General features: G+C 38.6%; 1 protein-coding gene across 1 annotated transcript; it reads left to right on the forward strand.

Annotated features, from left to right (window-relative positions):
* Positions 1–1,457: 1,457 nt before the first annotated feature.
* On the forward strand, positions 1,458–23,519 carry LOC140149651 (uncharacterized). Its single transcript, XM_072171731.1, is given in 11 exon segments — positions 1,458–1,774; positions 2,457–2,551; positions 3,578–3,676; positions 4,993–5,097; positions 6,914–7,012; positions 8,625–8,696; positions 11,702–11,852; positions 14,410–16,496; positions 16,702–19,094; positions 19,096–21,547; positions 22,280–23,519. Coding segments are annotated over 11 exon segments (8,724 nt in total). The 5' UTR covers positions 1,458–1,758; the 3' UTR covers positions 23,435–23,519.
* Positions 23,520–25,261: the final 1,742 nt, after the last annotated feature.

Raw genomic sequence — 25,261 nt, forward strand, 5'->3', positions numbered from 1 at the left:
GCCCAAAACAGGATTTACCCTTTTTAGCAAAAACAACTCTATATAGGAATTCAGCACATTTTTACAACAAATAAGTAGGATTTTTATTTAAACGTTACCACCAATACAGAATAATACATAAAAGAATACACCCTTTATATGTTTTTTTTTTGTAAAATCATTTTCCAATATTTAAAATGTTTGAATGATGGTCCTAATGCAAATCAGTCGAGGAAACTTTGCGAAATAGCAGTATCAATAAAATAACTCCCAAATGCAGTAGCGTTTTTGACCACCTAAACACGATTTGTGCGATTCATTCTCTGAAAAATAACCCTTTTCCTGGTCATGCATGTGTACACTATGAAACTTAACCGACCCCCATGGCCCTGCTGTTGCTTAAGAAATGTATGAACTCGTACCCAGCAAGACTGAGAGTTTATTTATTTCATATCTTTCATCCATTCTAAACTACAATGCAGCACATTATGTGTATTGCCCCCATTGGAAACGGTCCAAAAATGGGTCTAATTGTACAATATCCCAATTATCTCAGTGACGTGTGAACAGATTTTGATGATTTGTGCACCATTTTAAAGAAGAAACATCATGGTTCTTGAATCTACAAACAAGTTTTGATTTTACTGCCAACATTTTAAGTTAGTCCTCTATTCCATAATGCCTATTTTTATTGAGACACCCTGTATCTTAAATATTTTGAAATTTGTTTTTCATCTACTTCTTATGAAATGTAATCACTGAAAAAAAAAATCACTAAAATCTGAAATACACATTGAAATGAGTGACACTGAAATTCACCGAGACACCACTGAAACACTGAAAAATTTCATTATCACTTCAACTAATTTCATTGTTCATTTCAGATTGCAGTATTTTTTTCAGTCATTATAATATTATTTCATAGTGCATGTATATATTATACTTTTGTATAATTTGTGTACAGTTAAATAGAGCAAAGTTGTCTGATTTTAACATTTAAGAGTAACCCATAATATATCATAAAAGTAGACAAAGGTTCCAAAAAGTTGATTAATGTGTAGGTCATAATTAAAGGGCTTTGAGTGCAGATGGTGAAAATCCACTTTGCTTGCTCATATGTTACCTGTTGCCAAGGCAAAATTTTAACTCATTTCAGGCTGAAAACGGATGGACCATAGCTCCATTATTTGAGAAGATGGGAAAATGTAATTTGATCCTTATATTATAGGACCATCTTTGTACTTTACAATAAAAAACAAGAATAGCTATTTCAGTTCAAAACTAAATTGGTGAGTGTTGGTGTGCTTTTGTGTGTGCATGTTTTAATTTGTTGCTAATGGTTAAACAGAGTTGATTTGGAAAGGTCTTATAGTTGTGTGTTCATGCGTGCATTCGCCTGATTATTGTAGAATGTGTGAAAGACTGTTTTGCGAACTCCAATAAAATGCGTGTTTAATATTTATTAAAAGTTTGTTATTTATCCCAATACATGTAGGTAAGAGAAAAGCCCTGGTGAAATTAAGAGTCAGGGGTGACATAAAGCAGTTCAGGCAAATAGATGTTGAAGCATTCAGACAATTGCTGGCCAAGCAGTGTGGAAATGACATTATATATATCTCTGAGAATGGTCAAGGCAAGGGCTCAGTACTCCTGTATTTTGAAGTCCCGTGTGAATCCAGAAACCACTTCTGTCAGGACTTAGCTGATTGGTGTGAGAAACATGGTATCATCCAAGTTTGGTTTGATGATGAAGAAATCATTTCACTACAACTTGAACAGATGTGTGAACCTATGTGTAAGTTCTTGAGTTCCAGTTGCATTATTAAAAGTACTTTTAAGTAAAATTATAGTCCGAAATGGGAGATATCATCAGTGGCATACACCTGTGTTTCTTAACCCTAACGGCCAAAGGGCTTTTTGGTGACTGGAATGTAAAGAAGGAAGGAATGAAAAAGAAAAAGAAAGAAAGAAGTTGTTTGCTCAGGATGGGATTCGAACCTGAGACCCCTCACTAGGCTAGGCTGGCGACACTTAGCCATGTGTCTTCTGCTTGCCTGACCAGCGAAAGCGTGCTTATATATATCACTTAGGGTGATTGCGTCATCACATCACATGGGATGCACACACGCGCAGTGCATATATCAAGTAGTATTTTGTAGTACCTGGTTTGTGCTTTGAATTATAAAATGTCCGCTTGAAAAAGGTGCATAGCCAGTGGGGTCCTGTTCCCCCAGAAATCATGGACCATTGGTACATCGCATGCTGACAGTACATGAATGTCCCGGGGAATAATTATATGGTCTTATTAACTTTTCGTGCAGTCCAAATCCATGCAGGACCACAAATGTCCAATAATTGGTCAATTGTTGAAGAATTTTTTTAACCTTCAAATGCAAGGGAGGGAAGAAGAGAGAGAGAGAGAGAGAGAGAGAGAGAACAAAATTGTGTATACTATAGTTTTCCTGTGTTTTTTTTAGATGTGAAGATTGCTGATACAATTCTGGATGTTCTGAACAACAGTGTTCAAAGTATTGAAGGAATTACTGCCACATCTGCCAAGTCCTTTCAGATAGTAAGTATCATCAGTTTTGTTCTTCCCCACCTGAGTAATGCTTAGTGCCATCGCTAACCGGCATCATTAAGGTGTCAAGGAAAGGCACTTGCCGGTCTTCATCTTCCTCTCTGGTGAATTGGATGTCACCAGGGAGAAGGGTGAAATCACAATTTAAATCAAATGATAGTTAAAAAAAATCATGATTTATATCAATTTTTAAAAATTTTGATTAAATATGGGCAATTCAATGTTGTTTTGGTTTAATAATCATCTGCATTAGCCCATTTTGATGTTCTTTATTCAAAATTAAAGAACCCTCTGAAAGTCTTTTACCAGTTTCATTTGATTAATTATGAACAATTCATGTTGTTTTGGTTTAATAATCAACTGCATTCTTTATTATATTAAATTAAAGAACACTTTGAAAATCTTTTACCAGTTAGGATTTTTTTTCAATGGAAATCGCTTTGATTTATCTCTAATTTTCAAATAATTTTGTCAAGATTTTATATCAACAATATTTTGCAGTTGAGTGGCAATTTTAGGTTGCAAGTCAAGACCACTTGACCAGACCAAGACCATCACCCTAAATTATACATGCATAGATATCACAATAAATGGTTTCTTTCCTTGGACCTTTCTCACTGGAATTATAGCATCCCTCAAAACAGCCTTGGCAACCCAAACCCAACATTTTTTTTCAGGGGGGAGCAAAAATTGACGAAAATTGGCAAGAAAAAAGGCTTAAAATCTAAAATATTACAGGGGCCAGCATTCCACGAAGGGCAAGGGTGGTAGGAGTAAGACCATTATATAAAGACCATTAAAGGTCACAATCTGGACATTCATACGCAAGTGCCACATCAGAAATAAGTAGGAATTTGGGCCTCATCAAGTTGCTTTTCAACCTTTTTATCATGTATTTGATTGAGTCTAGTTGCACAGGCCAGTTGCAGCATTGATTTTTGCTTGAATTTATATTTATAGGGTGCACTTTTTTAATCAATCATAAGGTGAATTTCACAATTTCTTTTCATTTTTCAGGGAGGTAAGCCTTTACTTCATCTGGCAACTGAATTAAACAACATAGAGATGGTGAAGTATCTCATATTGCAAGGAGCTGGAATCAAAGAGGTGGATGAGGTATGAATATGATGACTTTAATGCTATGCATGCTAGCCATAGGCTTCAACATTAAAAAAAATCCAAGTTTTGAGACATGCCCTCAAAATATCAAGCGCTATCTAAAGAACCACTGAACCAATACTAGGCTTGTTTGTACTCATTTGTAGGTCGTCCGAAGGAAAAGACCTTTTGGCATCACGAGTTGTGTGTCGGTCAGTGTGTCTGTCAGTCTGTGTGTCCGTCAGTCAGTGTGTCCGTCAACAATTATGACCATGTAAGGCTTTTTGCTTTTTGGTCTCATATGAACAGTTCAAATCCTATTGCAACCATTATTATGTTTGATGAATCCAAGTGTGTATAAATATTGGATCCAAAACATAATAATGATAAAATTGGATGCTTTGCGCCCAATATTTATTGGTCTCGCTATGAGTTTTAAAATATTGGACTCGACTATACGTCTCGTCCAATATTTTGAAACTCATAGCTCGACCAATAAATATGGGCTCAATCGATCCAATTTTATATAAAACTTGGGTCATATAGCTGAAATCCCACTGAAATTTGTTATTTGGTTGTATTAAGGTAGACAGATTTACCATGTTTAATCACACTGAAAGAAAAAGGAAATTCTTTCTAGTGCAGGGTCAGTCCACATTCATCTGTATTTTTTTAACACTCAAATGCGATGCATTTTGCAAACCCTGACTCTGACTACACTGCAGAAATAAATTTGTATATATATAAAATGACCATTGTGGAGGGTATTCCATATATCATAATAAATTCCTTTGTTCAGTCATGTTTTTTATTCGTCTTACATGTTTCAGTCATATACTCACACCTTTGTTCCAATGGACATTTTATTGAGAAATGTCATTGTACAAGGAATACATTTAAAAAAATTCCACATAGCCCCCTCATGAAAAGTATTTAATTATCTTTGTAATCACTCAAAAAGCATTTTGTGTGAATTTTACATCCGAACTAGGTGCTATTACATTTTATGAGCCTTTTTATTTTACATGTAAAGTCTATGGGGGTGACGATTAGAAATGGATGGCAATATTGAAAAACCCTCATTTTGGGCCATTTTAGACACTAAAATGCCCATAAAAAAAGAATAGCACTTAGTTCGGATGTAAAATTCACACACAATGCTACCTGAGTGAGTACAAACATAATTAAATACATTTCATTTGGGGGCTATATCAAAAACAAAAAATGTCCTATACCTTAATGGTTATGGAACAAAGGTGCTCAGTCATATTATTGTTGCATTTGATTAATTTTGCATGTGTATCCAAACAAATATTAATTTTGTTATCTTACAGGTGAAAGCAACAGCATTGCACATGGCTGTGTTTCTTAACCATTTTGAAATATGTGAGGAATTGCTCAAACACATTAACTACGAAGGCATCAATGTAGTTGATGAGGTAAAAATTAAGCATTTATTTATGTGAACAAGCATTTGGTGTGGTTAAATTAGAGTCCGAAGTTGACCGTTTTCTAAAATCCATTTTCCGTGTTGTAATCCGTGTTGTAAAATGTGTAAATCCGTGTCATGAATAAAGCTTAAAATGTATAAACAATGATATTAATGTCACAATAAAGTGTTCAATATCGCGATCAATATGCTCTGATTTGAATATTCTCACGATAATAGGGCAACTATTACGATGTGTGGTGGGATATAAGGGGTTCATGCCTAGGTAATATACCTTTATTTAGGTATTATTAAACAGTCATTTTATCATAAAAGCTGACAAACACATCTCATGATTGTTTTTAACATTTTTTTCTCTTATCTTTTAACAATTTTTGTCACATCATACAAAAATGTCATTTTCCGTGTTGTACCTCCGATTCCGTGATTTTCTTCCGTTTTCCGTAAAACGGAAAACTTCGGACTCTAGGTTAAATGGCCAAATCATCTGTGAAATTAAAAATGGCGAAAGTGCAACAAGAACTGTCAATATCACCCTTGCGAGTGAAAATACACATGGTGCCAATGGTTTGAATATTTTCCTAATATTGGACTAACACCTCAGCTACATGTTTTTCACAATATAGCAGTAATGGAAAGGAAAGTGCAAATGTTCGTAGCATAAATAATATTGGCAAAATATGACCCTCCTGATTTGGTTACAGTTCGCTATCTCTAAGGACCACTATCTCTAAGGTTCGCTATCCCTAAGGTTTGTTATCACTAATTACGAAAAAGGTCCACTATACCTAAGGTTTGATATCACTAATTTTGAAAAAGGTTCGGTATTCCTAAGGTTCGATATCACTAATTTTAAATAAGGTTCGCTATCTCTAATTTTAAATATGGTCCGCTATCACTAATTTATTGAAGGTTCGCTATCTCTAAGGTTCGCTATCACTAATTTAAAATAAGGTCCGCTATCTCTAATTTTAACAATCCCGGTATCCCTAAGGTTCGCTATCCCTAATTAAATAAGGTCCGCTATCTCTAAGGTTCGCTATCTCTAATTTTAAATAAGGTATAGATAGCAGACCTTATTTGAAATTAGAGATATCGGACCTTATTTAAAATTAGAGATAGCGGACCTTTTTTTAAATTAGAGATAGCGGACCTTATTTAAAATTAGAGATAGTGGACCTTATTTAAGATTAGTGATAACGAACCTTAGGTATAGTGCACCCTAACGTGATAGCGAACCTTGTAGATATCGATACTTTAATTAATTAGGGATAGCGAACCCTAAACAAAACTAGTGATATCGAACCTTAGGTATAGCGGACCTTTATTGCAATTAGTGATAACGAACATTAGAGATATCGAACCTTCAATAAATTAGTGATAGCGGACCTTATTCAAGATTAGTGATAGCGAACCTTATTTTAAATTAGTGATAGCAAACCTTATTTAAAATTAGTGATATCGAACCTTAGAAGTAGCGGACCTTTTTTTAGGTATATTTCTGTATTAGAGATAGCGGGATTCTGATCTCCATAGACTTTACACGTTAGTGATAGCGAACCTTAGAGATAGCGAACCTTAGAGATAGCGGTCCTTAGAGATAGCGGGATGTCACCCCTGATTTGCATGTAGCTGTCATTCCCTCAGCTGGCTTGTCCCATGATTGGTGCTTTAGCTATCTATACATATCTATATCCAGTTTGCTGGTGATTACACATAGGGGAGGGGGTGCACTGCACAGGCCATTAAATACCAGGTTAAATACTCTGATTAAATACTGTCCTTTTCATTATTTTTACCATCAGCTTGGCAATACTGCACTACATATAGCATGTTACCAGGGGAACAGTGAGTTGTGTGCATTGCTGATGGAACATCAGGCTAAAACTGATGTATTTAATCAGGTTGGTGTTTGTAATTTATCAGAGAGATCTCTTGTTTTATCTGGTGTTTTGTTGTTTTTTATTTATTTTTTTAAAATTTTGTAATGTTTTACACATAGCTCTCATTTTCATTAAACTTAGTATATCTTTCAGGGTCAGGTTTAGGCCTGGAAAATATGTTTATTTCCTGGCAAGGAGATTGCCGAATAGACAATTTTTTCCAGGGCTGGTTAGGTTTTAGAATCCTATCCACGCATTCCCCAAACCAAAATCTAGAATTTTTCTGGCTGTAAAAATTATGGTCAGTCTATTTGGACAGATCCCTGAATGGCCCATTGAGTATGATTAGAGTGCGAGTGTAAGCTGAATTTATTGCACGTCTGTTTCAGAGTGTCAAGCCAATTACTTTTGCAAAAGCAACATGGTTTTTGCTAGTTAAACATTTTCAATCCCATCATTGGGAAGGATCGCTACACCTCCACAGTCTGTTAATACCTTTCCGGCATAGAATAAAGCCGGTACCCATTTGTACACCTGGGTGGAGAGAGGCAAAAGGGGTGAAGAGACTTGCCTAAGTGCACAACACATGGGTGGAGAGAGGCAAAAGGGGTGAAGGGCCTTGCCTAACATGGAAAAACGGTGGCCTTACCTAAGTGCACAACATGTTGATACCACAGGGATTCGAACCCATGACCTGAAGCTACCTCAATATTATGAGTCAAAATCTTAGACCCCTGGGTCACTGTCCCCTATAACAAAGGTATGTAAAGTAAAGAATATGCAAAAATGATTAATATTCATAAATGTGTAAATAGCATGACACAAATGATACAGCACAAGATGTTATCATATTCTATTGCCCTAACAAGTTAGAAGAGTGAATTAATGGAATTTTCTGCAAAATATGCAAAAAGCTCATTAATATTCATAAATATGCAAATAACTTGACCAAAATCTATATACACACCATAAGAAGTGATCATACTCTATCATCCTACCAAGTTAGAAGTTAATTTTGTGTAGGCTACAGCGTGGATTAAAGGAATATCAGTCCAAATGTGCATGCAAATAAGCACATTAATATTCATAAATATGCAAATAACCTAACAAAAAAACTATACAGTGCAAGAGATGATAATACTCTATCACCAAGTTAGAAATTAATCAGTTATTTCATGTAAGCTGCAATGTTTGGGAATAAAGGAAATTCAGGCAAAATATGCATATAAGATCATTAATATTCATAAATAATCAAATAACTGGACACTTTTGAGGTCACCAGCATACTCTATCACCCTATCAAGATAGAAGTTGATCAGTTGTTTGATAAAGCTGCAGAGTGGATTAATGATTTTGCTTCTGCCCAGACAGATGAGAGCTGACTGGACAGCCAACCAACCATCTATATCATGACACAAGCCCCACACAACACATGTTGGGGGGAGGGAATGTGTGTTAATTATATTATTTCAATAAAAGTTAGAAAAAATATTGCCTGCCATTAATTGCAGTGCAACATCAAGTTTGATTACTACGATTTGTGTAAATGCTGTATTATTTTGTTGAGAGAACTGTTTAAAATATTCATTCTAACATGCTGTATATATTGATTTTTAATTATCTTATGTTACAGGATCATCAAACAGCAATTGATATAGCCAGAGCAAACCACCCGAAGCTCTTAAAATATATGACAGAAGAACAGGTTTGTTACAAATGTGTTAAGCTTCTTGATATATAAGTTCTGTTGATATGTATAAATTGACACATGTATTAGTGTGTCTAGTATTGTCTTACACCCTGCCAGGGTGAACCATATGCCCATTCACTAATAATTCTTATAAACATGCATGGCTGTGAGACACTTGAGGGAGAGATAATCATTAATTACCTGCCTAATTTTCCAAAGTAAATCATGAGTCGGTGAAATGGCAAGTGCATATTAAATGTCAAAGACAAGAAATCTATGAACTCACTTTCTACCTATTATATGTAAATTGAGTTATTTTGAAACAAATTCATCAGGTTTGGTAATCAACAAATAAAGAGAGTTTTTCTTTTGTCAAAACCAATTTGAAGAAAACATACTAGTTTTTCTTGCTGACAGTTTCGTCAGTGAGCCACTGACTTTATCAAAGCTTGGTGTTGTTGTGATGATCCAACAGCTGATGACTGGCGGGAAGTTATGTCACTTCCGGTGTTAGTCTTGCTAGCAGTCTTCAGAAGTGGATCGTACATGTGACAGGGGCGGATCCAGGAATTTTCAATAGAGGGGGCGACGAGCCACCACCGCCCCTGCTGCGGTTCGGTGCCCACACAAAGTCAGGCGCCGCTCTGCAAAAATACACAGAGTCAGGCGCCGGTCTGCAAAAAATAGAGGGGGCGCGCGCCGGGTGCGCCCCCTCTAAATCCGCCACTGCGTGACTAAGATTGTAAACCCCCTCGTCTCTGTTCATTACTCCTCGCCCCCTCTTTCTGATCTGTATTGATTCTTTAATCCATCTGGCTTTCCTATCACTCTCCCTCTCTAAGATTTTGGACTCCCCCCAGTTGATAATATGATTAGCCCTGGCTACGTGATCGCTTATGGCTGAGTTCTTAAATTGGCTCTCTGATTCTTTCCTCTTTGACCTTGTATACTTTTGTTGACTTGCTTTCTCCGCCTCCCTCCTGTGTTCATCCAGACGCGTGCCGAAAGTTCTTTTAGTTTCACCAACATAAGTTAGCTCACAGCTACCGCAGGGAACTTCAGGGAAACACAATTAGGGGTTTTAACCGGATCTTGTTTATCTTTCGGAATGGACCACCATTTTTTTGATCGTGGTATGGGGTCTCATAGCAGTCGCGATGTCGTGTTTTTTGAGAGTTCTACTTATTCTTTCCGACACTCCCGCTACGTAAGGTATCACCACCAAACCTTTACTTTTTTGTTCAGATGTTGTGCTCTTACTTTTCTTTGTCTTTTCTTGTTGTTTGGCTTCCATTTGATTCTTGACTTATCAATTGTCCACTTGGGATAACCACACTTAGCTAGAGGCTGTTGTATGTGTTCCTCCTCTTCGACTTTATCGTCCTCCTCCGTAACTATTCTGTCTTTCCTATCAAGTAACGTGCGCACAACTCCCATTTTCTGATGAAGAGGATGATGGGACGTGAAAGACAGATATTGGTCTGTATGGGTCTTTTTTCTGTAGACCATGAGTTTGATAGAATTGTCAGGTTTGCGGATTATTAGGGTGTCCAAAAAGGGAATTTGGTGGTCCTGTTCTTCCTCATACATGAACTTTATGCTAGAGGTAGTGTCGACCTGGTTCAGATGTTCTGTCAATGTTTCAGCTGAGTCTTTTGAACTATTTCTAAAAGCGTCGTCGACATAGCGTTTCAGAGGCGGGGTTTACACTGTAGTGGGGCAGTAAGGATGGCGCGCTGTTCTAACCATTCCATGAAGATGTTATGGGGGGAGTCCAAAAAACCCCATATTATCAACTAGGGGGAGTCCAAAATCTTAGAGAGGGAGAGTGATAGGAAAGCCAGATGGATTAAAGAATCAATACAGATCAGAAAGAGGGGGCGAGGAGTAATGAACAGAGACAAGGGGGTTTACAATCTTAGTCAGACCGGCGCCTGACTCTGTGTATTTTTGCAGAGCGGCGCCTGACTTTGTGTGGGCACCGAACCGCAGCAGGGGCGGTGGTGGCTCGTCGCCCCCTCTATTGAAAATTCCTGGATCCGCCCCTGTCACATGTACGATCCACTTCTGAAGACTGCTAGCAAGACTTACACCGGAAGTGACATAACTTCCCGCCAGTCATCAGCTGTTGGATCATCACAACAACACCAAGCTTTGATAAAGTCAGTGGCTCACTGACGAAACTGTCAGCAAGAAAAACTAGTAAGTTTTCTTCAAATTGGTTTTGACAAAAGAAAAACTCTCTTTATAAATTGAGTTATTCTTTACCCAAAATGCTGAAATAATATTAGAAATAACTATTAGGAAGGGTTTTTTGTCCATTTTTAACCGAAATAACGAGGTGATGTGAAAGCAACAACTGGCTATTTTGGCCGTTTAACATGGAGTTCGGGGGCTTAATGTTGTATGTCGAAATTGCTCTGTTGAACTACAAACACAACAAATTTGGTTGATTCCATTTAAAGCCATATTATAACATTTGCTGAGGAGGACGCCCTCACTGATTTTTAAAATTCATTTTTTACACGATTATATTGTACTTTATTAAACCAATATACCCTGCAAAAATCAAGACTCTAGGTGCTGTAGTTTTGTCAAAATCCGAGATTTTGAATAAAGCGATGGAACCGACATTTTATTATTACGATGGAATTATTAGTCGAACGCACACGATGTTCATAACACACAGTACGTACACAGCGTGTGGGACGGTGATCTACACAACAAAGGGTATTGGCGACATATGCGCTGGTAGTAAATTCCAATTTTCTTTGCTTTGCCGTAGTTGTTCAGCTCAAAAATAAAAGGGGATATATCTGACAGTAAAACCTAGCATTTTATGGCAAAGAAATGCTAATCTATTTTGTATGAAAATGTTATAATATGGCTTTAAGTGTAAGTTTGGACATGTGTAAACATTTATACAAATATAGGAAAGAAAAGGTTTGAAAAAAAAAATCATATTATAAGATAATTGTGTAGTTTAAGTTTGTACCTTTTGATACAAATTACTGTTGCAGATAAACTGGCCAGTTGAAAGTACAGTATGTGGGAAACAGAAATTTGAAAATTCACAAAAGCCATTATCTAAAGAAGAGGAGCAAAAGATTGTCGTTTCACAAGATCAACCGTCCAAAAATGAGAAGCAGAAAATGATTCAAACCAACCAAAGTAAGTGTACATGACAACATCACCACAGTCCATAATTTGGGAATATTAACCCCAACCCTACCCGTGTTTTTTTTTTTGCTAATGGAAGGAAAAGAAGAAACAAAAAAGGAGAGAAGGTGAAGAAAGAAGTCACTTGGTACCCTCGGGATTCGAACCCGGGACCCATCGCATGCCACGCACACGATCAGCGACCTGTAGCTACCGAGGTTAGGCTGCCCTGGGCAGCAATTTCCTGGGTATATATGACTTGGGCTGATTGCATCATCAAGTCACATGGAATGCATGCACGCAGAGTGGTTTTAATAGTGAGCTTTAGTTGTGGACTTTCATACGAATTTACACTCATAAGTGGTGGTGGACACACATAAACTGTCTATGTACACAGTTGTAAGCATAGCTATTTGAACTGACTGAACCCCGAGGGGCAGAGGTTTATGTTTTCAGGGTCAAATTTTGGACAGGCAGTTTTGGTGAACAGACACTTGTCAAATCCTAGCTCTGGTGGAGACTTGTGTTAAAACCATTTCTTATATTTCCCCTAGTTTTCAAGAGATGTTTCATGACTTCAAATGTTTTTCAGTGGGGAAAGTGGCCTTTTTCTTCCAAAATGGGTGTTTTTTTTTCAATACCCACAAAGTAGGAAAGTTTATATTATTATATAATACCCTCCCACAGCATCAGTGGAAAGAAACTGTCTGAGGTCAATACAGTGGCAGGGCTGCCAACTAGTGCGAATTTTCCGTATTTAAATGCGGAAATTGGTCAAGAATCACGAGAATGCTGGTTTGTGTCCTAAAATACGTTTTTCAAAAAGTTTGATATATGTATTAAAAGTAAGGCTATTCAGAGATTTTCACTGCTCGTATTTGGCAAAATACAGACCTGCCAACTGTCCCCAGTCCCGCATTCCAAAGTTTAAAACCGAAAATATGGAGCGTGCCACATTTCCGTCCATTAATAAATAATATAATGTGCATGCACGATCCGAAAGTCGGTAGGAAAACGATGTCGGAATACATCTTGTAGACCTATTCTTTTGCACAAATAAAGCTAAATAGTTAACTAAATACCTTCAGAAAGAAGACATAGCATAGTAGCAGTTGCATGTTTATAATGAAAAATATTAATGTGCATGCACAATCCGAAAGTCAGGAAAAATTGTGTTGAAACCATCTTGTAGGCCTATTAAATAATTTGTTTTATTTGTATTTTATTGGGTTTTTTTATTAACCATCTAACTGCTACATCCCGTGCTACATTATGCTATGTCTTCTGAAGGTATTTAGTCAACTATTTAGCACTATTGGTGCAAAAGAATAGGCCTACAAGTTGGTTTCGACACCGTTTTTCTTTTCGACTTTCGGTTGATGCATGCACATTAAAATTAATAGTTAATAGGCCTACAAGAGTCATACCTCGAAATGGTGCATGCACATTATTATTTTTCATTAACCATTCAACTGCTATGACAGGTTACTAAGTATGTCTTCTGAAGGTATTTAGTTAACTCTGTAGCTCCATGATGAAAAGAATATTTAAGCCTACAAGATGGTTTCCTACATTGTTTTTTGCTCATGACTTTGGCACATTGGGGTGGGTGTGGGTGGGTGGTCGGGGGGGGGGGGGGTCCACTTAAATCAATGAATTATTAGTTTTAAATTGGGCTTCACATATGTGTAAGTCAGATGCATAGGTCATGTAATAAAGCCATTGCAAAAGTTTAAAAATGCTTCATACATGGTTAAGTATAGGGAGTGGACATTTCAAAGTGCTGTAACTTGGAAATGGAAGCTCTTTGAAAATTAGTGTTTCTCATGAAAACATGCTGTTTTTAGGGTTTCAAACAGGTTTGGGAATGATAAAAAGCTGGGGCTTGAACACCCACCCACCAGGGCGCTGCCCCTGTACTTTTTTACATGTGTCTAGTGACATCTGTGCAAAAGCGCCCACAACGGCGACCTCTTGTGATTTTTTTTTTTTTTGCGACTTTAAAAAAAAAAAATTTAATCCTTTCACTACAGTGCTGTGATTAAGCCAAAAAAGTTGTTTCTCAGGAATATTGATTCTGAGATATAGCCAGTAATCCCTTTCAACTTTCTTTGTATTTTATTGTTTTGAGTAACACTAAAATGCCTATATCTTGAGAACCGTAAGTATATTTTCAAAATACGGATTTTGTATGCAAAATACTGATTTTGAGGTTGAAAAATACTGAAATGTGTTTTTCAAAGTTGGCAGCCCTGCAGTGGTGACCAGGAACTCTTGCCAAAGTTTAAATGATGTGAATGATTGAGTCACAGATAAATTTTACAAAGGAGGAGAGACTAGCTAATATACTGATCGTATAGGGTTAGGGTTCAGATACAAATAAAGAAGAAGGCATCCCTTAAATGTTGCTTCACATGTGATTTACTTTGGATAGTGCATTAAGGTTAACCTTCAGAAACAACCCTAAACGTAAGATTGACTTTTTGTTACTTGTATGACAAGATATGTAAGAGTTGCATGCGAGTATAATACTAAAATCACCTTTTTGTTATTGTTTTCATTTTGTTAGATATAAAGCCAGAGGAAATACATACAGCAAGTGGCAAATTGCGGCTTTGCAACCTTAACTCCAAAGATGAGTTGCCTGACATCATCCTGGAAATTAACAACACTGAAGAAGAAAATTTAGTGACCATTGACCACAACTTGGATGGTGATACCAATTTAGCCCTGTCAACCTTTGATTCAGTAGAAGCTGCCGAGGATATTTCATCAATACTGAATGAAGAAGTGACCCTTGTCACCAATTCTGAGGACCTTAATGTGATGGAGAATTTAGAGTCGGTGCATGTGAAAGAACCTTGTGAAGATACTGAAGAAGATGATTTTTTTGTGGATTTTTCAAAGTTGCAACTGCATGAGCCTTCTAAACTTGACCAACCATTACATTCACCATTGTCAGAGAAGCCAAAATATAAGCGTCAAGGAGGAAAGTTTAAGTTTGAACGTTCCAAAGCAGGAGCATTCGATGAATGGAAAGGAAAATCAAGTAAAAGGAAAGCAAATACTAAAACAAGTGGCTCATTGATATTACAGATTGGAGAAATTGATAGTGCTGTTGACATTGACACCTTCCTCAAATACCTCATGAAGAAGCAAGTCAAGTTTGCAAATATTGATTTTTTCAAGGCCTGTAATGATGATAGTGAAGAGACTAATGAAGCTACACTTTATTTCTCAAGCGAAGGTGATGCTCTCGCAGCTGAAGAGTCTCTACTAAACAAATGTGCAATTGGTGAAGAAGGTGCAGAAGCTGAAGTGATATTAGAAGAGATTGATGAGCCGTATCAGCGAGGTCCAGAAGTTGAGGCAAAGGATAAACGGGCAAAAGATCCGAAGACGGCAAAACAGAAACCTCGCCAAAGAAAGAAAAAAGAAAAGGAGAAAGATGGAGCAGAACAAATGTCTGGCCCGCCTTGTGGCAATCATGCTAATCTACCCAATCAGGGGTACATGTACCAAGCTCCGCCTCCAAATATGCCGCCAGGTCAGCATCCGTATGGTGAGCAAGGATATATGAATCCACAACAACCTGGTGGTCAGTTCCATGGTCCACCAAACCAACACATGTTTACTCAACCGCCAAATAGATACCAATATCAACCCGGTCCACCTCCTCTCAATGTTACAGCAGAAGTACGTGAGGAAGGGAAAGCAAAATCTACTAGAAGGAAGGCAAAGACCAAGCCAAAGACTAAAAGAAGTGGCTCCTTGATATTAAAAATCAGAAAAGTCGATAGTGCTGTGGACATTGCCACCTTCCGAATATACCTCAAGAAGAAGCAAGTAAAGTTTGCGAATATTGATTTCAAAGACTGTGATGACGATAGGTACGAGGAGACTAATGAAGCTACACTTTATTTCTCAAATGAAGGTGATGCTCTCGCAGCTGAAGAATCTCTACTGAACAAATGTGCAATTGGGGAAGAAGGTGCAGAAGCTGAAGTGATATTAGAAGAGATTGATGAGCCGTATCAACGAGGTCCAGAAGTTGATGCAAAGGAAAAACAGACAAAAATTTCCAATCCTGGACAGCAGAAACATCATCAAAGAAAAGATAAAGAGAAAGATGGAGCAGATAATAATATGACCAGCAATGCCAAAACAAGTAAGAGGTTGCTGCTTCGCAACCTTAGCCCCAATGTCACCAAAGATGAGCTGCGTGATATCATCCTGGAAATTGATAATGTTGAAGAAGGAAATTTAGTGACCATTTCCCTTGACTTGGTCGGTGATACCAATTTAGCTTTGGTGACATTTGATTCTGTACAAGCCGCCGAGGACGTTTTAGCCATCCTTAACGTGTTCCCCCTTGGACCCAAGTTTTCACCCATAGAAGTGACCTTTGTTGCCAATTCTGAGGGTTCATTTAATTATGGGATGCAACAACCAGCAACTATGTCTGGAAATCTAAGGCCTCCGTTGAACATGAATTACATGGGACAGCCTCCAAACCAAGGTTATAGACAAATAGGCCCACCACAAAACCAGAGCTATATGACACAACTGAATTATACTGTACCAATGTTTGGTTTAAACCCAAAGCAACTGATAGGAGATAACCAGCAACCACCAGACCAAATGTCCTGGCAGCCCGTAAAAGTCAAACCACCCAAGACCAAACAACACCGTTGCCAAAATCTGCGGCATCCAGGAGGAAATACTAAAGAAATACAGAACCCTGATCAACATGGAAAGAAATCATCCCATGGAAAACAAATGTGTGACAAATTGGATTGTAGTCGTGCAAGAAGCTTACTGCATGGAAAACCTTTAGCTATGAATGGAACCAATATTATAGCCATGTATCGAAAACGTAAATCCATACAATCTGTTGCATATCACCTGGCGAAAGTCGTATGAAGCCACTGGTGTGGCACTAGGGAGAGGAACAGGAAGATCAGGGTCTTCCCATCAACATTGTCCACCAGATCAGCATTCAAATGGCAACCACGATCGAAAAAAGCAACATTTGAACACAAACCAAGAGCGGTGGTATGTGGAAGTCACTGCCATTGATGAATCTGTAGATGAAGAAGACTTCAAGCGATTTCTTCGCCGGAAGCGGATTAGACCAAATAATGTAAAGTGGTCGACTGTCAAAGGACCAACACCTAGCAATCGAGCCAACCTCGATTTTGCCAACAATGAAGAGGCCACAGCGGCACAAAGTAACCTGAATGGCTGCTTACTTGGTGAAGGAGAAATGGTAGCTATAATTAAAATGTCCAAAGGACGCCTAAACCATAGAAGACCAAGACATAGCTTTAAAGGCATCGACAACGATGTGAATGATGAGAAAATCAGGAGAAAACAGCGTCTTGGAACTTCAGTCAATGTGAGAAACATTGATCCAGATGTAGATGAAGATGACTTTCGTGAGTTTCTCTTATGCAATCTGGAGGATTTCAGCGAATTGCAGTTCTTCCTATCGAAACGCTGCAACAATGCCATCATAAAGTTTGATACGCTAGAAGAGGTGAGAATAGCGAAGGATAAGATTCAGGGGAAACTGTTTGGCAAGGGTAGGAAGAGACATCTTCAAGCCTCTATAGTGGGTGAGTGCTCTATAAACCCAAGGTCTAATAAAGACACAATGGCACAAAAGTCAACCGATATCGCCATGCCAGCACTCGAAGATAATGATAGTGCCAACGATAGTCCAGCAGATGCTGGAGAGCTAAAATCGCAGAACGCTGGACGAGTTAATCGAAGAAGGCCGCATCCTCATCAGCAGAAAGGAAATCCAAATGATGTTGTGATCAAAGATATTGCTCGCTTTGTTGGTGAATCAGAGTTAGCTAAGTTGATAATAGAGTCTGACTGCAAGGGTTTTGTCAATGTTGTCATTATTGAAGATGAGGCTGCATCTTCCAAGCGATCAGCAGTGGTGACATTTGAATCAACAGCTAGTGCCATAGAAGCGACTACAAAACTCTTTGGAAAACGATTGGAAAGATTCACCTTGAATGCGAGCCTCGCACAAGAACAGGCAGGTATCAGTAGCTTGATTGCTAAGAAAAAAATTCAAGCTTTGTTAAACAAGATCGAATCTGAAGGAAACAAAGTTGTTGTTGAGCTAGATGCTAGAATGAGCGAGTTGGCGTTTCAAGTGAAAGAACTGGAGGAAAAACTTGAAGATTGTGATTCAATTAAAGAAGCCATCCAGCTTGATCAACAGAAAAATGCTGTCAAACAACAGATTGAAGAGGTTCAGGGCTATCAAGCAGAATTTCAACAAGTGTCTGTGATGACAAAATCTCAGATGGATCAAATGCAACCTTTGACAGCTGATAATGTAGATTTGACAGAGTTAGACAATCTGAGTCAGCGGTTTTTGAGAGAATGCCGGCGAACGCAGAGACCATTACCAATCTATGGATACAAAGCGTTTATTTTAGAGACCATTACCGCCACTGATACAAATGCATGTGTTATTCGCGCCGAAACGGGCTCTGGAAAAAGTACACAAGTACCGCAGTATCTCATTGAAGATACTAACTTTCTAACCAGTCCAGATGGCTCCAAGAAAACCGTCATCTGCACCCAACCGAGGCGAGTAGCGGCGATATCATTAGCCCGACGGGTTGCTGAGGAATATGGCTGTAAAGTTGGAGAGGAAATTGGGTATGTTGCAGGGCAGAGCAGAAAAGTGAGTTCCAGAACACTGGCAAAATTCATGACAGACAGGGCTTTGCTCAATATATGCCTGGCAGATAAGAGTGACCTAGCAGACTGCGCTTGCGTGATTATTGACGAGGCTCATGAAAGATCTGTTGATACGGATATATTGCTCGCGATGCTTAAGAAGATGCAACATCGACGTCCAGACCTCAAAGTTGTAATCATGTCGGCCACCATTGATGTTGACCTCTTCTCCAAATATCTGTACAACTGTCCAGTTGTTGATGTATCTGGCAGAACATTTCCTGTTGATACAATCTGGTGTGGATTAGCAGAAGGGAAAGACGCCGTAGACTACATCAACAGAGCGGTTGAGAAAGCTGAACAGATTCATCATCAAGAAGACACTGGTGACATCCTAGTGTTTCTGACATCACAGAATGAAATAGAGCGAGCTTGCAATCACATAGCAAGGTCGTTGAAGAGTAAAGGTGTCATTATTTTGCCGCTTCACGGTAAATTGCAACCTGATGACCAGATGAAAGTCTTCAAAGATACGCCAGAGGGGAACGCAAATAGTATTTGCTACCAATGTTGCAGAAACATCAGTCACCATTCCTGGTATCAAGTATGTCGTGGATTCTGGTATGGTGAAAGAATGTCAGTATGATCCTCAGAGAAACATGAGTTTGTTGAAGGTAACTGGCATAACGCAAGCATCGGCGGATCAAAGGAAGGGTCGTGCAGGACGCACAGGACCAGGAGTCTGCTATCGCTTGTATAATAAGTCAGACTTCGATGAGATGGATCAATCTATGAAGCCAGAAATCCTGAGAGTGCATTTAGGAATGGCAATGTTACAACTGATACAGATGGGTGTTCAGGATGTGGAGAAGTTTGATTTTGTAGAATCTCCTGAAAAAGGTGCTATCCAACAGGCCATGATGTCGTTGGTTCTTCTTGGCGCGGTGGATGATGAAAAAAGGCAGCTCACACCTCGAGGAGAAAAAATGGCACAGCTGCCGCTGGAACCGAGACTGACCAAACTTGTACTAACTGGAATCGAGAATAATGTTGGCGATGAAGCCGTAGCACTTGCAGCTTTAGTCTCAGCACCAGGTAACATTATATTCAGAGGTAGTTCAGAAGCAGACCAGCGGAATTCGGAGATGATGAAGTTGAAATACAGTTCTGAAGGTGGTGATATCCTCACTATGTTGAAGATCTACAAGACATGGTCAACTGTACCAGAAAAAGGCCGTAATGTATGGTGTAAGCGCAATAGTATGAATGCCAAGACATTGCGCACTGTGAAAGAGAATGTGGATGAGATAAAACAGATCTTGAAACGAAGCTTGAAGATTGAGATTGAGAAGACTGAAGTACCTGATACTGATGATGACAATGAAAATGGTAGTACTTTCTTAAGGAAGATTTTGATGTCCGTATACTTCGAGAATTTGAGTGTTTACAACGGGCACCCAAAGGCAGGATATACCATCGTAGGACAGCAGAAGACTGCCGTGGTTCATCCTTCGTCAGTATTGAAATCGATGAAGTCGCAACCAAAATGGCTCATTTATGGAGACCTCGGAAGAACCTCTCAAGATTTTGTATGCGATCTCACGCCAGTAGAAGCTGAATGGATTGATGAAGTGGTGCCACAATTATTCAAAGACAAGATCGATATAGAGGCTCTTGAACGAAACATCATCAAAGAAGTGAAGATAACCAATGTGGGTACAGCACTGATGAAAACATTGGCCATGAAACGGTTCGAGCGACTACGAGGACTTGAAGACAGAATCACAAAAGAAAGCAACACCCCTTGCATAATAGAATCAGATTGGGAAGCAGGTAGTCTCAATGTTTTTATAGCAAGTCACGGAGAGGTATGTGCTAGGGAAAGGATTGCTGAATACCTCAAAGATGAAAGAATCCGAGCACGACGTGAACAAAAAGAAGTACCCGTTGGATCTTCTGGTAATGTGAGACATGTAGTTGTCACTGGTGGTGAAACAGGTTTTGTTCTGATGGGGGATGAGTACAGATCGCTTGACATAAGCAGCATTCCGAAAGGGTTGGGTGAGGAAGAAGTGCTTCATCTGTGCGGATGTCGACCTGATCAAGTGAAAGAAGTATTCAAGTTCCCAAGTCATTGGTCACAAGCAAAGAAAGGGGTATGGGGAAGAGTGACTTTCTTAGATCCGTCTGATGCGATACAGGTTAAGAATAATTTGGATGGCAGAGTGTTCCCTGGTGAGGAAGAATCAATGTCTGCACAACCATCTTTGCCAAAGCAAAACATATTTGATCCTCGGAGGAAAACAGCCATTGAAACAACAGTCGAAGTTACCTGGTTTCTGGGACGGTCAAGAGGATTCGGATTCGTAACCTGTCAAACAACTGGAGACTCGGCAAGACTCATGGATGATATACAAGGACTCCCACTTCGCGGAAGACCAATAAAGTGTGACTTTAAGAAAGAGGATACTAGAGTAGTGTTCATAAGCAAGCTTGATTTTCACGTCACTCAAGAGGAACTTGAGAATGCTTTGAAGAGAGCTACCCGTGTATCATTTAATTCGGTTTCTATACCGCGAAACAAACCAACTACTATCATGAAAAATTCTACGGCAAAGAGGCACCTGCGTCCACTTTTCAACGTCGACGGTATTGGACAACTTGATATTAACGTCTTGGAGCCAAAGTCAGAGAAGAGTCAAAGGAGAATAGCATTCGTGAACTTTGACCCGTCTTTTCACCAGCAAATGAGCGAGAAAGTGAAAGGGCTGCAGACTGCACCAACGTACACGGAAAATCAAGAGATGTATCACGTACGCATGCGTGTGACAAGCTGCCTATTCTGTATGGTACATATCTATAGACTCTTGAAAGATCAGATTGACGATTTTGTTGATGCTGTTGAAGGGAGTGGTGAAGACATTACGGTGAAGATTATGCAGATGAGGAACCGTGCTGATGGATGGCATCTACAAATAACAGGGACTGACTATCAGAAGGTGAGAATCATATTGTTTTTTCCAAATCATAGCAATATAACAATAAAATAACAAGAGTTTAAGACAGACAGGTTTGGAAACTGCTACCTACTACCTATACTGGGCACCTCAATTAAGTGGATGACAGTGCATGTCAAACATCCTACATGAAGGCTGTGTTTTGAAGTCCAAAACGCTGTGCACAATTGTTTATAAATTCATTCAAAATCAGTATCTCATCATTAACCTATTTCATTATGTAAATTTAACTCTATAAGTCTAACTCGCTAACTCCAAACTCCAACTAAAACCAACTGTAACTCTAAAAGACAACAGTAACTCAATCTTAAATTACTTTTACTCTAAGAACACTCGCATTTCAAATCAACCAATCACATAGAAATCATTCTCTGTCATCAGTGGTGCAGTTAGACAGATTATCGTAGTAAGCAGGGATGGATTAACGTTTCTGGTGCATATCAAAATCTTGGTTTATGAGAGGTGATAGATAGCATGCATATTCACAATTTTGTTGAAGTATAAGTCGTAGATTTCTAGAGAAAAATTTGACAAATATTAGAACTACAAGATTATGGGTGCAAAAGTGTTGAAAAATTGCCTCGTTCTTTTTATAGGGGCGTCCAGAAATGAACTTTATTTTGCCTTGTCTGGTAATCGTGGTCAGTTTCACAACATATCCAGATACGCCTCAAGTTGCCAAACGTCATTATTTTTTGTTTTTATATCTTGCAGGTGTATGATGTCAGGATAGCTTTGAAAACACTCCTCCATGGAGAAGAAATACCTATTGAAGACTTTGTCGGTGCTGACAAATCAAGTCAATGGGTGGAAAGAGCGCTTCAGAACCTCTCAGATGGCCGGTTAGAGGAACTTCTTGGTGATGCAAAATCTTCTTTCATCAACGTTGATAGACGTCGCCAAGTTATTCATATCTATGGTAAAGAGGAATGCAGGGAAGAGTTCAAGATGCTGCTTCAAGGTTATTTCCTTTCGTTGATGGATACGCAACCGATTAAGATGCAAAACATCAAAGGTGCAATTTTGAGAGCGCTGGTTTTAAAGTTTGGTCCTTGGCTTGAGCAGCTGAAAGAAGAACCCGGAGTTGAAGATGTAACCATTGATACAAAGAGAGGACTGATGATGTTGACGGTTTCGGAAGGTTCCAGAGAGACAATTCTGGAGATGATTCAGGAATGTTTGAAAGACGTCAACAAAGTGGAAGATGCAAATGAAGAAATTGAGTGTGGAATTTGTTTCTGCCCAGCTGAGAAGACGTATCGTCTTCTTTCCTGTGGACACTACTTCTGCCTGAAGTGTCTTCAGAACCTTCTTCAACATAACATGACTGACAAGATTTTTCCTGTTATTTGCCCCTGTGAAGGTTGCACGGAACCACTGACTCTTGTCGACATTCGCACTATTATACATGATGAAGAATCTCAGATCAAGTTGTTTCGGGCAGCACTGGAAGCATTTGTGTTGCAGAAGAAACATGGTGACTTGAAATTTTGCCCTTCGCCTGATTGCTGCATGATCTATCGTCGATCCGAATCCGCTGTAGCATGGACTTGCACAGAATGTGGACATCAGATTTGTTCTGGCTGCGGAGGAGACCCTCACCCTGGAAACATGACGTGCCAAGAGTACAAAGTTAGCAAGGAAAGCTCTGATTCAATTTGGCAATGGGCTCGCACGGCTGGTGCGAATGTGAAACAATGCCCCACGCCATATTGTGGCTTCATAGAAAAATATGAAGGTTGCAATCGGGTGTCTTGTGTCAAGTGCAAGAAGCACATATGCTGGAACTGTCTGGACTCATTTGACACAAGTAACCAGTGCTATGCACACCTCACAGAAAAGCATGGTGGATGTTTTGATTATAATTAGTGCTGATACATTTTGACGTGACTGTTTTCGGATTGCTAAACCGGCACAAAGACAGTGTATGTATTGCACAATCAAGGCAAACAGATACTCAACAAGACACTGTGCCTTTTTCAGTTGACATTTCCGAAGTTACATTTGGGAGTTACTATGATTAAAATGAAACTTTTCAATCGTTCAAATATTTATAGGTCATCATGTTTATTAAACATTCATGTTTTGAACATAATAATTATATTTAAAATGAGAATTCAACTATGTTAACATCAAAACTTAGAAACATAAAGTTAAATTTCTGATTGGGACCTTTCATTTTAATATATGACTTTCTGCACTTGGCATATGTCTTCCGCTGTAGTCTTTAATTTCTTGACTTCACATCTTTTTTGCACTTCGAAAAAATCCTGGACCATTTCCTTTGGGGAATATGTGGCTGAGATCAATGCCCCGTTTCCACCGCTTTTGCTGTGAATAACAGAGCCTCAATATACGTATACTGAAGTGTTCTAATTGCGACAAAAACCACACTTGGGCTACGAAAAAAAACATTCATAATTTTATGGTAAAATTCATACTTTTAGGGTAAAAGTCATAATTTTATGGTAAAATTCATAATTTTAAGGTACGTTTCATAATTTAAGGTACAATTCATGTAAATGCATGCATTTTAAAAGCTTCCGCGCACATCCTCTCCGGCACCTACCCCCTCAGCATTTTGCGTTGATGTGCCCCTCCCCATATTAAGAATCACTTAACCACTGACCTTCAGCTGGGTTGTGATGTTAAAAGGTGTTTAACATCACAGCCCAGCTGAAGGTCAGTGGTACTGGCCGCAACGTTGGTTGCTCCAAGGTATGTTGGAAAATCTGGTTGACTAGATTTAAGGTTACACAAAGAGACGTATAAAAAACGTATAAAAGACGTATAAAGTTGTTCTCTAAAACAGAGTTTTCTCAGTAATCAAATATCGCAGCGAGTGAAATGTTGGTGCATTGGATGTAGCTTAACATTTTTTTTTTTTTTTTATACAAATTATTAGAATAAATTTGAAAATCCTTCGTTTAAAGCATTTTTACCTCCATGTTCACAAGATCAAAAACACGTTCCATGAGGTTTTTTTCAAATGTGCGCTCCGTATAAATCCACACCGAGCGATTGTTTTCTTCTTTTTCGTATTGTATTACAAATCGATCAAAGAAATAATGTTGCTATGGGGTAGAACCAAATACAGTACCGATTAAATTTTATAAGCCCGTTTTGGGGGAAAATTTTGGAGAATTTGCTTGAGAAAAAGCTGGTTTGTGAAATTATCGATATCTTGATTACGAGCGTTAATTTAGACATCTGAATACCTACATTATTTCTCAACATTCTGCCAATTGCTATTCCATTTGATTTTCACTCCAAATTGAAGCTAGTTTTGAAAAAAACGAGGTTTTCCTCCATCAGTTCGTTCAAAATTTCAGCGCCGACATGCGTGTTTATTCTAAGAGCCATAATGCGGACGCTTGATTGTAATCATATGTAATTGCATCCAATTATAGTTATATCATCCGCTTTGAGAACAGTCAGTTGCGTAAGCTGATCCATGGCCGAGTGGATACAGCGCTGGACTGGGAATCTAATATGAACTATTTTTGTGGGTTCGAGTCTCCGTGTGGCTGAATTTTCTTTTTTTTTCTCTTTTCTCATTTTTACTTCCTTTCTTTCCTCTTTTCTTTCTCCCTTTCTTTTTTCATTTCTTTTTTTTCATTTCTTTCCTTCTTTCTTTTTCGTTCATTTTCTTTCTCTCTCTTTCTTTCTCTTTTTCACTATTTCTTTATTCTTTCT

Source organism: Amphiura filiformis, chromosome 4 (assembly GCF_039555335.1).
Source record: "Amphiura filiformis chromosome 4, Afil_fr2py, whole genome shotgun sequence".
Taxonomy (NCBI): domain Eukaryota; kingdom Metazoa; phylum Echinodermata; class Ophiuroidea; order Amphilepidida; family Amphiuridae; genus Amphiura; species Amphiura filiformis.